This window comes from Elephas maximus, chromosome 8 (assembly GCF_024166365.1).
Source record: "Elephas maximus indicus isolate mEleMax1 chromosome 8, mEleMax1 primary haplotype, whole genome shotgun sequence".
In the NCBI taxonomy this organism is placed as follows: domain Eukaryota; kingdom Metazoa; phylum Chordata; class Mammalia; order Proboscidea; family Elephantidae; genus Elephas; species Elephas maximus.
This window is the reverse complement of record NC_064826.1, coordinates 21854534-21866572: the sequence shown is the minus strand read 5'-3', so window position 1 is coordinate 21866572 and position 12039 is coordinate 21854534. Positions and strand designations below refer to the sequence as shown.

General features: G+C 48.2%; 1 protein-coding gene across 1 annotated transcript in view; it reads left to right on the top strand.

Annotated features, from left to right (window-relative positions):
- The window catches only part of SND1 (staphylococcal nuclease and tudor domain containing 1), a 496139-nt gene that overhangs the window by 387252 nt on the left and 96848 nt on the right, over positions 1–12039 (top strand). The window contains exon 16 of the mRNA XM_049894741.1: positions 6417–6526. Within this exon, the coding sequence (XP_049750698.1) occupies positions 6417–6526 (110 nt within the window). The remainder of the gene's footprint in view (positions 1–6416; positions 6527–12039) is intronic.

Here is a 12039-nt window from a genome sequence, read left to right as displayed (position 1 = left end):
GAGGGAGCGTCAGCTGTGGGCATGTGGTATTCTTAAGTGTCCTTGGAGGCAGAAGGCAAAGATGCTGTCTACTCTGCCTTCCCTCTGTAACGTTGAACACAGTCATTGGAACACAGTGGACACGCGGTAAGCACCAGGTTGGTTTTTGTTTCCGCTAAGGTTTTATTTCCTTTGGCTAATGCCTGGTTGCTCGCTTGCAGGACTGAGTGCCATGGGGAGGCAGGCTGTCACTTGTAGCCCAGGCAGATCTGCTTCACTCCCACTGCCTGATGAAGGAAAAGGCAAGCACACTTGAGTTTGGAGACTTCTTTATCGTAAAGCTCAACATACGGTGTGAAACAGAGCCATACATAACTCTCACACAGCCATCAATAGAATCTCTTATGTAGCCATTAGCGTGTCATTAACAAGAATTTGTACTTCTTGCCTCCAAAGCTGACTGACCTAAGTGTTGGTGGTAATTGACCTAGTTAGTCAATGTCTCTAAATGCATAATTTTTTTAATAGAATGATTGCTCCACAATCCCACATTTTCAGTTTGAAAGAAGCACCCTGGACCCGAGGAGTCACGCCTTGGGCGAGGAATCTCAGAAGGGCATAACTGAAATTGTAGGATTTTATGGCAAGGGAGCCTTTTTAGAGAGCCTCCTCTTTATAGATAGAGTACAGGAGACCAGAGAGGCTTGATGCGTTGTCAAGGGGCAGCGCGGAAACCCGAAGCACAACCACAGTGGCTGACCAGTTTTGGGTTTTTTTTTTTTTTTTTGAAGTAGGCTTGGTCAACTATTCACATCCCAGAAAGCCTAGAAAAGGTATGGAAATGAATGAGCTTTTGCCAACCAGAATATGAGTCCGGTGGGGCTTTAAAGAGGCCAGGGAGCCCCGTGGAGCCTCAGAGAGGGCAGGTGTCTGGCCTGCTGCCTCCGTATCTGCCTGGTTGGAATTCAGCTGCGAAGACCCCACAGCGGGACTCTGTCTTCATTCTGGCACACCCTGTAACAGCGAAGGGAAATGCTCAAGAATGGTAGAGGAGGCTGAGGTGTAGTTTTTTGTTTTTTGTTTTTTTAATGAAAATTTTTTTATTTTTGCTTTTGAATGGCTCGTAAGTGTCAGGGGTAAGCTTGGCACTTAACCTGCATCTGTGGCGTTTGAAGCACAGCAGAGTTAAGACGTCCTTATCGGCTGGCAGCACTGCGCAGTGCCTTATCAGAAAAGACAGCTATTAGAGGTAATATGCACGCTCCAGAATTACGGGCACTTCCTCAACTGACTGGGGAGAGCTTCTTAAGCTCCCGTGACATCTCACTTCATATTTACAGCCCAGCGTGCTTTGGGAGCTCTTCGTCGCCGCCTGCCAGCTCTCCCAGCACAGCTGCAGCCACCTCGGCCTCACTTCTGAGAGCCCAACTTTCTTTCCCTTTATCTGTTTTCTTTTCCTGTCCTTTTTCTTAAAGTCGATTTTATTGATAACAGAGCGGAACACCAGGGGCACCAGCACAGGAGTGCAGTCCTCGTTTGAGTGAAGGTGCAGCCCGGACTGGGCTTCCGGCTTGCTGGAACCTGCAGGGAAAGGAGGGCCCAGCAGAACACATCTTCTCCTTGACAGAGTGTGTCTTCAGCGTCAACAGCTGTCTTTCTGGCTAGGGTGTTAACGTTTGTGTGGTCTCCTCTCTGTTAGTGGACAGCATATTTCTTGCCCTGAGACTTGGCAAAAGAGGCCTGGAAGCTGATGAGCCTGTGGTTAGAGCAGCCTTTGAATGTCCAAGGCAGCCAGCAGGGACTACGCCATCCCTCCACGCCTTTTCTCCCACACCTCCGACCCTGACACACTCAGCATCACAGAACCTTTCATGCCAGCCTCGTCCTGATTTTGAACCCTGGTCTGGTAATAGAATTCCCTGTTCCCTATTTCCAAGTGTCTGTTTTGGTATCATGCCTAGGGCTCCCCATGTTGTAACTAGCAATTCCCCTGCCCAGAGACTATGGTCTGGCCTCTGAACCCCAGGACAGTGACTGAGATTCTGCTACCCCATCCCTGTGATGACCAACCCCAGTGCCAAGCTCCTGTCAGCTTTGCCCTCTGAGCAGCAGCTGTGCTTGGGTTCCCTGACTCTGCTCACCTGCTGAACAAGAAATTGGGTGCCCCAGGGGTCTGGACTCTTACCTAATCTTTTTTATAGGGCATAACACCCTCTGGTTACAATGTTCAACCTTCAAAACTGGACTTCTCAATGCTTTAGCACCTGACTCCCCCACAGTTCAAATATGCCATTTAGTAGCTTTGTGATTTGGATTGGAGCCTTTCAATTTTCATCTGTAAAATCAAAATGTCAATCCACAGACAGTTGTGGGTACTCAGTAAATAGTCATTTTTCCCCCTGTTTTCTGCTGACACTTATACCTGGCTTTAACCCTTTGATGCCTGTTCCTGCTGAGTCTGTTGCTGTCTGCCCTAATAAGTGCTAGGTGAGCTATGACAGACAGATTTTAACTGGGAAGAGGTAACCAGAGGAAACAGGTCAAAAAGAAGTAAGAGTCATCCCAGGAGAAAAGGAAATAATTGATCAGAGCATAGATAATACTCTTGTTCTCAAGCAACTTTTCTATTCCCGTGTCTTTCTCTTATCCACCTGCCTGACAGAAATTGATATATATGGGTGTGTTTACTTATTTCCGTGTAAACAAGGGCAGGGAAGCAGCCTGCTGCAGCTTCTTCCTTTTGAAGAGCTGGAACTCAGTTGCTGGAAACGAAGGAGCAACCTAACAAAGGCCCTGCTGTGCCTTTTGGTCTACATAGGTTAATTGGGCTAGACTACCAGGTCCAAGGAGTCCTGGTGGCACAGTGGTTGAGAGCTTGACCGCTAACCAAAAGGTTGGCAGTTCAAATCCACCAGCCCCTCCTTGGGAACCCTATGGGGCAGTTAGTTCTACTCTGTCCTATAGGTTCGCTATGAGTTGGAATCGACTCGATGGCAATGGGCTTGGTTTTTTGGGTACCAGGTCTAAAACACCCTCTCCTGACAGGTGTTATGAGTAAATTTCAGCTGACTGGTTTTAATCCCTGGGCCCACTGAGCAATACTGGTGGTCTTCCAGAATTCCAAGAGCCACCGGGGACCTCTGCTGCTAGACGGACCTCTTGAGATCTCAGAATACCAAGAAAGTGACAGCGGGGTCGGGTAGGGACTTCTGCTCAACCAGCAAGACCCAGAAATCTTTCGTCCCCATCAGTGAAACTTGTTTCTGTACTGTCCGTTCTTCGTTCCTGGTTCCCGCTGCCCAGCACATTGTCCTAGCCTCATCCCAGTTCTATCCCCAGTTCATAGCAGCACCACGGCCTCCCCAGGTTAGGGGGGCTGATGTTCTGTTCCACCCAAATCAATGTTGAGGGTCAGAAACAAACAACTTTTTAAAACACTTTATCAATGGTTATATGGCAAAGCAGTTGAGTAGCATTGTTCATTTTGCTGACAGTTCTATTACTGCTTAGTTTGCAGATATGAAATGAAAAGTGCTTTTGGCTGTTGATGTTATGAAAATCATGAGCTCTCTTCTCTTCTGCTTTAGCCCCATCCCTCGCTTTGGGGTTAACTGCAGGCTCTTTGGCTCTGTGAGTTTACTGCTGTCTTTTACAAAAATACATTCCATTCCTCCTCTGCAGCCTGGCACCACGGCCCTGGTGAGCTTCTGCAGGGGTGGGGCAGTGGCCATGGCCACCAGCTCTGGCTGCTCCCATGTTGTACAGCTTGTCTCCTGGTGCAGAGGTCAAGTGCAGCATTCCATTTGATACAATGTACTCCATTTGTGAGGCCTTGAAGCTCGGTGAGAATCCTCTGCTCTTGATCTCCTCAGACCCGAGAAACAGGCTATTCCCTTTACTCTGAACTTTACGGCCTTGAATCTGTGCTGTGGCCAGAAACAGGAGCAGCCACCCAGCTTCACCCGTGAGCAGTGGACTGTCCATCCCGCCGTGGTGTAGGCCCCCTTTTCCCAGAGGCTCCCCAGCAGTTGATGGCAGTAGCCCGGCTGCCCTGCTGCTGTGCCTCCTTGTGCCGGATCTCTCATCATGTCTCCTTCCTGTACCTTCACGTGTGGCTGTTGGTAAATACACCTACTCCTCACTCACCAGCCTGGTAGACTCCAAAGACCAGGTCCTTATGTGAAAATTGGCGTTATGCAAAAATGGAGAATTTTTTTTCCCTCCTGTTTTCAGACCATCCATTTGTGATTTTTTCTTTTTTTTTAAGAAAATATGATCTTAGAGATAATGACAGCTAAGATTTACTGATGTGCTTATCAGTGTGACAAGTCCAGTTATGGATCATTCCTCGGCGGAGAAGGAGGCTTGGAAGAGACAAAAGCTGGATAAAGCCAGGCAGTGTGACCAGACGGCCCACAGCTTAACCACTTCACCTTCCTCCTGTGCTGGGTCAGAGCTTCCCTCACGGAGCCACCTCCATGGGCTCCACTCCCACCCCCGCAAGCCTGTTCTGCCCTCTGGGCCTAGCTCTGGGCTTCTTTTGAGGGTGCTGGGAGCCTGGCCGCTGGCCCCACGGAGGCAGAGGCTTCAGGCTTAGTTCGGCTTACTTTGGGAAGTCATTAAACTCACATGCACTCCTTCCATACTCCCTCTCCGAAGCCTCTTTCTTTCTTGCCTTCCTACCCCACAGCAGTTTTGAGCTGCAGGGCTTCAGGCTGCATAGGAGCTGGGAACCCAGCACAGGCACCCGCTGGCTCAGTGCTGCTGCGTGTCCGCCTGGAGTATGCTAGCCTTCACGGCAGCTGGACACCGCACCCAGAGCGGAGGGCAGCTCGACCCAGCCTCCCAGAGGCCACCTGGAGATCCTCCGCAAAGGAGGGGATGCTCCAAAGCCATTGCCACCATGCCCACCACCTTGTTAATGAGCAAAGTAGTTGGATAGTAGATTTTTTACTATTAAATGCAAAATGTCAGATAACAAGATTGCCAATAAGTGAGGAGTAGGTATAGGTGGTTATTGTTTTTAGTGGCTGTCTTGATTCCAACTCATGGCAGCCTCATGTGTGCAGGGTAGAACTGCTCCATAGGGTTTTGAAGGCCGTGACCTTTCAGAAACAGATCACCAGGCCTGTCTTCCGAGGCGCCCCTGGGTGGGTTTGGCCCTCCAGTCTTTCACCTAGTGGTCGAGTGCTTAACCATTTGTACCACTGAGGGACTCCTCTCAATTCCACCTTATTGCAGGAGAGACCGGCAGTGGTTCAGGTTCATGGGCACTAAATTTATCCTCCCCATATTTTGACCATTTTCTTTTCCTATGTCTCTAGCCCTGCGTCTTTTTGCCTTCTGATTGCAGTACAGATTTCTTTGGAATATTTATAAGTTTTATTCAGACATCAAAACACAACATGTATCATGGCCTATACAGATGACAGCTATTAATGATAAATATTTGTGAAATGAGTGATTGAATGAAAGAAAAGGCCATCTAACTTGGCTGGTGAACATCCTATTTTGGACAGAACTGCCCTTGGATACAAAGACGTGTGAAGAGTGGGATCTGTGTCCTCCGGGATCGCATGAGCTAGTTGTGGAGTCAAAGGTGACAGAGGTTTGGACCGTGTGTAATTCCTAAGGGTGATGATGATGATGGTGATAGCTAACAATGCACTGGACCTCTCCATATACAAAGCACTGTGCGAAGTATTCTACGTACATAATCTCCCTTAGTTCCCACAACAGCCATAAGAAGTAGATATCATTATTATACCTGTCTTACACATAGGGAAACTGAGGCTTTGATTGGTTCCATAGCCAAGGGCACAAAGCTAGTAAGTGACAGATAGGATGTGAGTGCAGGTCTGTCTGACTCCAGACTTCCGATGTTTCCCCAATGTTCTATTTTTGCTGTCTCTCTTCTGAATGAAAAAAATGATAGTACTACTGTCCAAAGTAAAGCCAGAGGACAGAGGGGGACACTTTAGAAAGGAAGTTGACACTGAGTTAACACTTTTAAATTTGATGTGAAAGTCAGACAGTAAAGAGACAGTGTCTAGGTGTCGGCTGTAATGGCTCTCAGAAGCAGAATGGTGGGGAGATGAGTGTAACTCAGACAAGGGAGGTGTTTATGTAAGTGATGGTTAGAGCAGAAAGGAGATCACGATGAGGAATCATCCCAAACCTCAGGGTGTGCCTTTCCTACATGTCTCATTTGGGACACCCCACTCCACCAGGTACTCTCAGTAATTCCCAGATGCTGTAGCTGAGAGCCCCTCTCCACTGCTGATGATGATAGCGTGGGTTTTCTCCACCTAGGGGGACCTGCTTCCCTCCTCCACATCTCCCACCTGCCCTGCTGCAAGTGGCAGGGGACTGTCCTTGCTGGACAGCAGGCCTGGTGGGCCCCTTTTGGTCACAAACACTCCTTTTCTCTGACACAGGCATCGAATGCCCCAGAGGAGCACGAAACCTCCCAGGCTTGGTGCAAGAGGGAGAGCCCTTCAGTGAGGAAGCTACGCTATTCACCAAGGAGCTGGTGCTACAGCGAGAGGTAGGATTCTTCCTGTTGCTCTTTGTCTGGGGAGGAGTGAGAACACGGGGCTCACTCGGTACCATTCTGCCACGTCAGAGACCAGTCTGCCACGCATCCTGGGGCTTGGCCTCGCACAGCCAGGATCCATTCTTGCGTCTGCCTGCATCTCATTTCCTTGAGCCCTGCATTGTTGGCCAGCCATCCCCAAACCACTGCTCACCATTGGTGGCCTGGGATGTGTGGTGAATACCAGGCCCGCCCTGCCAGAATCCTAATGCAGAGAGCTTATGGCTTTGCAGCCCTCCTCCTTGGCGAATTAGCTGGAGCTGCCTGCCTCCAGCTGGATTTAGAAGCTTGACTAACCCTGTCAGGGGCCAATTTTCTTTGAACATTTATTTGTATCTTTGAGTAATTGCATTTTCTGTAGCGGGTTTTCTGACTTAATTTAATTGTATTTCTGTTTCTGCCTGTTGGGCTGGCTCTTGCAGGCAGAAGTTAGGCTCTCAGCTGCTCTGGTATCCTTCTACCTGATCATTATTCTCAAGTCGTAGTCACCAGATCCGTCTTCCTTCCAGGAGTGGGCTAGCCATTCAGCCCGCTGGGTGAACGCAAGAAAGGAGCAGTGCGGGGGTGGTGCTGGGCTCAGGCCTAGGGCTTTGGATTGGCTTTTGTCCTTGTTTCTTTTCCATTTGAATCCACAGAGTACCTTCAACCTCCATGCAATATCATAACATGCCCTGAGCTTCAGGATTATGGGGACCTAGAGGTCATCTCTGTCATGAGAGATCGGATGTGTGGGCTTCTCTGGGGTGCTAAGCAATACAAGTACTTACTTAGAATCTGCAGCATCTCTCGACTTGATTGGATCACCAGCGATTGTATTAGGTGTGAGAGGTACAGGAGGACAAGCCAGCCCAAGATGCTTGTGTTGGACAGCCCTGGCCTCAGGAGAGACACTGCTTTCACTTCTGACCAAGCAGTTGTATTGCTTTTGGCCACTACCTCTTTGGGATTTCCCTAGCACTGGCCTTTTCATTTTGTGAAAGCAAGTGGTATGGCAAAACAGATTCTGAATTCTCACTTCAACAGACGTTGACTTTCAGTTCCCAACCTTCCCCTGGGTATTGTATCTCCTTTGTTGACGACCAAATGTACAGTTGTAGAATGGTGAGGGCGGGGGGAGGGCTAAACCCTTAATCATATTGTCACCTTTACCTTCCTCTCTGTTTTATTTTTGTTACGATGCATTCATGTTTGTGAAATGGTATATTGGTATTCAAGGTACCTAAATCCGTCCCCCTCCATTTTGTAACTACATAATGTAGCTTGACTTTTTATCAATTAAAGGTAGCCTCCTGCTAGAGAAATATTTCAAGAATCCAAATCTCCAGTTGTCCATCAGTGGTTGTTGTAGTTTTGGAAGTGGTGCACGGATTGGGTGGAAGGGACAAATGTTGGAGAATTCTCCTCTGAAGATGTGGTCCTTTGGATAATGAGTGGCCATGTTGGAGAAGACAGGTTGAGTCCACTCCAGTTCATGACTTAAAGACACTGCAGCACATTTTTTTGGTTATGTTTGTTTGTTATGCTATACGTAGAGGGAGGAAGCGCCCTCATTGGACTGTCTACGGTGTTTGCTGGTAGTGTTCTCATCACTTTCTATCTAGATCACATTCCTGTTTTGCCTCCTATTTCTCACCGTAGTCATCCTTGTGTCGTTTTGCATCTCCTAAGCTTTCTTTCCCTTTCTTCTTCAACTCTCATTCTCCCAGCCATTTTTCTTCCTGATTATGTTTCTGGCCCACTGGTGATATCCAGAAGTATAAGAGGGCAAAGAGAATACTAACCACTGAAAGGAGTGAGTGGCCCACAGCTCTTTCACTTGCCCTTGGTTACTGTGACCTTACCTTTGTCCGTATATTTGCTGATATTTGACTGTTGAAAAAGATTAAAAAAAAAAAAAAAAATTCCCATCTTCTTTGATGCCCCTAGCATGTGGGTGAGTTTGCAGGGCCTTACTCCAGTCAAAAGTTGGTATTTAACTTTCTTGTTTGTAGTGGCCCAGTCTTTCATAGCCCTATATTGGGAGTTTCAAGATGAAGAACCTTTCTGATTTTCTTAGTGGCTTACATGATTACTTGGGCTGGCTGTTTTGAAAGGTCTTCATCCAGAAGAAAGAAGAGTGTGGCCTAAACTAAGGATAATTTGGGATTTTTGACTAAAGGAACCAGTTGCAACCTACTCTACTGGGTATTTCCCTTCACATAATATATGAAAACTTTTCTGAACAGTACAGGAATGAAGAGAGGTTTTTGTTTTGTTACAGGTTTATTGGTTTACTTTTCCTTCCATAGTACTTTCATTTTTATTCTCTAAGTTTGCCCTGCCCTCCCCACCCGACAAGGATCTAGAAAAGGAGAAGAGTCTAATGCGTCAGTAATCCTAGATGCAGAGGTCCCTCCCATCCTTAGAGGACAGCATTATGTGATTACAGGGATACCTGAGTGTGGGCCCACAGCCTCCCACCCCGTGTGCGCTTACCTTTAGGCAGGCCTCCCTGTACCATGTTCCACTTTAGGAACTCTTCAGGAGCCACGCCACTGCTGTGATGGCCACAGTCGAGCTGGGTGTTGGTACCTTATATCTATCCCTTTGATAACCAGATTTGGCTCGAATAACCAGGTATTGTGAGGATGTGACTGTCTTTGACCCTGCCCATCCATCCTTCTTAAATTTTTGTTTATATGATTTTATTCTTGGTCAGAATTTCTGCACCACCTGCATGCCTTTCCAGTTACTGTAAATCTACATTATCACTTGGGGAAGGAGAAGCACACATACTTCATGATCCCACAGAGGCATGGGAGTTGAGTTGGACTCTCACGCATGAGCCATAGACAGACTTGAGAACGATCTAGAGCAGGGTAGGGGACTGTGTCAGCCCCCTGCCAAGAGGAGGACAGAAAGCTGGCAGGCAAGGCGCCTGGTGCTGAAAAGTGACGCCATGTTTATTAAGTGCATTGTCTTCGCTTTGGGTAGCCAAGTCAGGAGTTCCTGGCTGGGTCTTTCTCCGTTTCGGGTAAAGAGAGAATTGTATTCTTTCCCATATTCTCATGTGGAGCCTGCACAGTGTCAGGCAACTCTTTTCTCAACGTTTTCGGCAGCTAAGTTTAGGGTAGAAATGGCCCCCATTATCTTGAGACCATAGCCCTGCTTTCCTTAAATTTGTTTACAATGACACTAGTTAGCGCTGAGCTACACCATTTCTGGCCATCACTCAGCTCCGTGTTCCTAAGTTTCTCTCCTGTTACCTTTCATTGCATTTCTGCTTTTTCTCCAGCTTTCTACATGGCGCTTCTCCTCAGCCATTGATTCCTGTTGCCTTTTGTTCCATCTCTTGAGTTGGGGGCCCGGGAGGGTTCTTCCGAGGTCTGGGCATTCTAGTGGTGCTGCCAGCCCCAGGGCAAGAAGAACAAATAGACGCCATATCATTACCTGAGTCTCTTTGTGACCTTGAAGCCCAAAGCAGCCCAGGGACTTAGGGTTTACTTGTACTCAAAGTATACCCAGTATGCTGTATATTTCTTCCCAGCCTGACTCGGCTGGTGTATAGCATGGGTAGGCATATTTGGCTCACTGCCTGTTTTAATAAGTAAGGTTTTATTGAAACAGCCACACTAACTCTTTAATGTATTTATCTATGGCTGCCTTTGCACTACAACAGCAGAGTTGAGTAGTTGCAGCAGAGACCATATGGCCACAAAGCCTTAAGTATTTGCTATCTGTCCCTTTACCAAAAAAGTTTGCTGACCCCTGCTGTGTAGGGTTTGCTGAGTTGAGTTTAAATAAGAATACAACAGGCTCAGACTTGTTATAGCCCTGCAAATGAGAGTTGGCTCACATGTCCCCTGCCGTTGAGGCTGCGCTGCTTCACATGAGATCACTGGATCTGTTGCCACAGCGTGATGGCAAGCTGTGAGCACCGTGTCCCACTGGATACAGTGAGCTTCATGACACCTCCCTCGCCCCCTGCATCCAGCTGCCTCTTTCAGGCAATTCCCTGCCATGCTGCCAAGGACAGGAAGATCCGGTGTCATTTCCCAGATGAGGAATTGTGCCCTTTAGCTAGCATCTTCCCAGAAGTCATGGCGAGAGACAGCATTAGCTAATGGGTAGGCCACCGGCTTAAAAGTGACAGCTCCTAGGTTTTCACACTCCAGTTCTCATGTGGTCCTAGATAAGGGCGTCTTTCCTGCCTTGGAATGCCTGTGTAAAACATTAAACCAACATCCCAAGCCATCCTCTCCTTTTGGGGCCCTTCTTATGAATAAAACAGAGCCACTTGGGATGTTGTCACACCATTTTGCCAGAAGGCCAGCTAGCCCACACACACTTGCTGAGCAGCTACCACGTGTCCAGCACCATGATGGCTGCTGTGTTAGGAAAACCTGAACTTTTAGAACTGGGTCTGTAGGTATTAGTAAAAGAGATCAGTGCCACAACTGAACCTTCTTCACAGTTTCAGGCTGTAAGAGGTGCAGTTCTTGGGAGGGAGTGGGGGAGCTTGGTCATCATTTTCAAGGCCTTTTCTCAATGACCCTTTGTCCTCTCCGAGAACTCAGAAGTTGCCCTTTGTTGCTGCCTGGAAAACGGTGTCCTCATGTTGGATAGCCCCGCTGAGCACCCAGGCTGCTGCCCTGACCTATTTCCCTTCTTCCTTCTGGCATCCAAAGGGAGGCCATCCCCCTGGAAGCTCACTCTGCAGGCGGCCCTGGCCAGGGCACAGTCCAGGATTCTCTCTCACTCCCACTGCCCTGCTTTCAAAAACCCAGAATACAGAAAAGTATTACAAGCAACTGTGCTGTTTGAAGAAAATGTATTTTATGTTTTAGCAGGTATGTATTTATGGGGTGCTGGGGAAGAAAACTTAAGAGTAAAAGGAAAGTGGCTCTCTCCTTCATTATAGCACCAGGTACACAGCATCCTGTTTGAAAAAGATAAACCATCCTAAGCAGTTCAAAGGGGATCTAAGCCTGTGTTTCCCCTACCCCGTCTTCTCCCCGCATTTGCCCACAAGCACTGCGGTATGCGGCCTCTCAGCTCTTCCGTGTATCCGTGTGTCAGGTGAGCCCCCTTCCCTGTCAAGGAGACGCACAGGAGGAGGAACAGCAGCAAAGCGCTCTCCCTGGGTCACAGTGATGAGGATCCTTCAAGCCCCAGGGAGACCCAAGAGGGCACGGGATACCTGGTGTGGGTGAAGGCAGGGAGCCTCTGCTCTGACTCTTCCTGGCTGCCTTTCCCGGGGTAACTCTCGCTGAACCACTAGGAAGAACCTGCTGGAAAAGCAAGCAGGCTGTCTGTAATTTGTCTGCATAGGCATCTTATTCTAGATTATCTCAGCCACTGCCCAGGAAGAAGGGAATACATTATGGCCAGCCTCCTAAACAGTTCTCTTATCCCAGGGGGCTGTCAAAGCCATTTGGGGGTGAGGCTTTTCTCACCCCCCCCATACGTACTCTCACGGCAGTTCA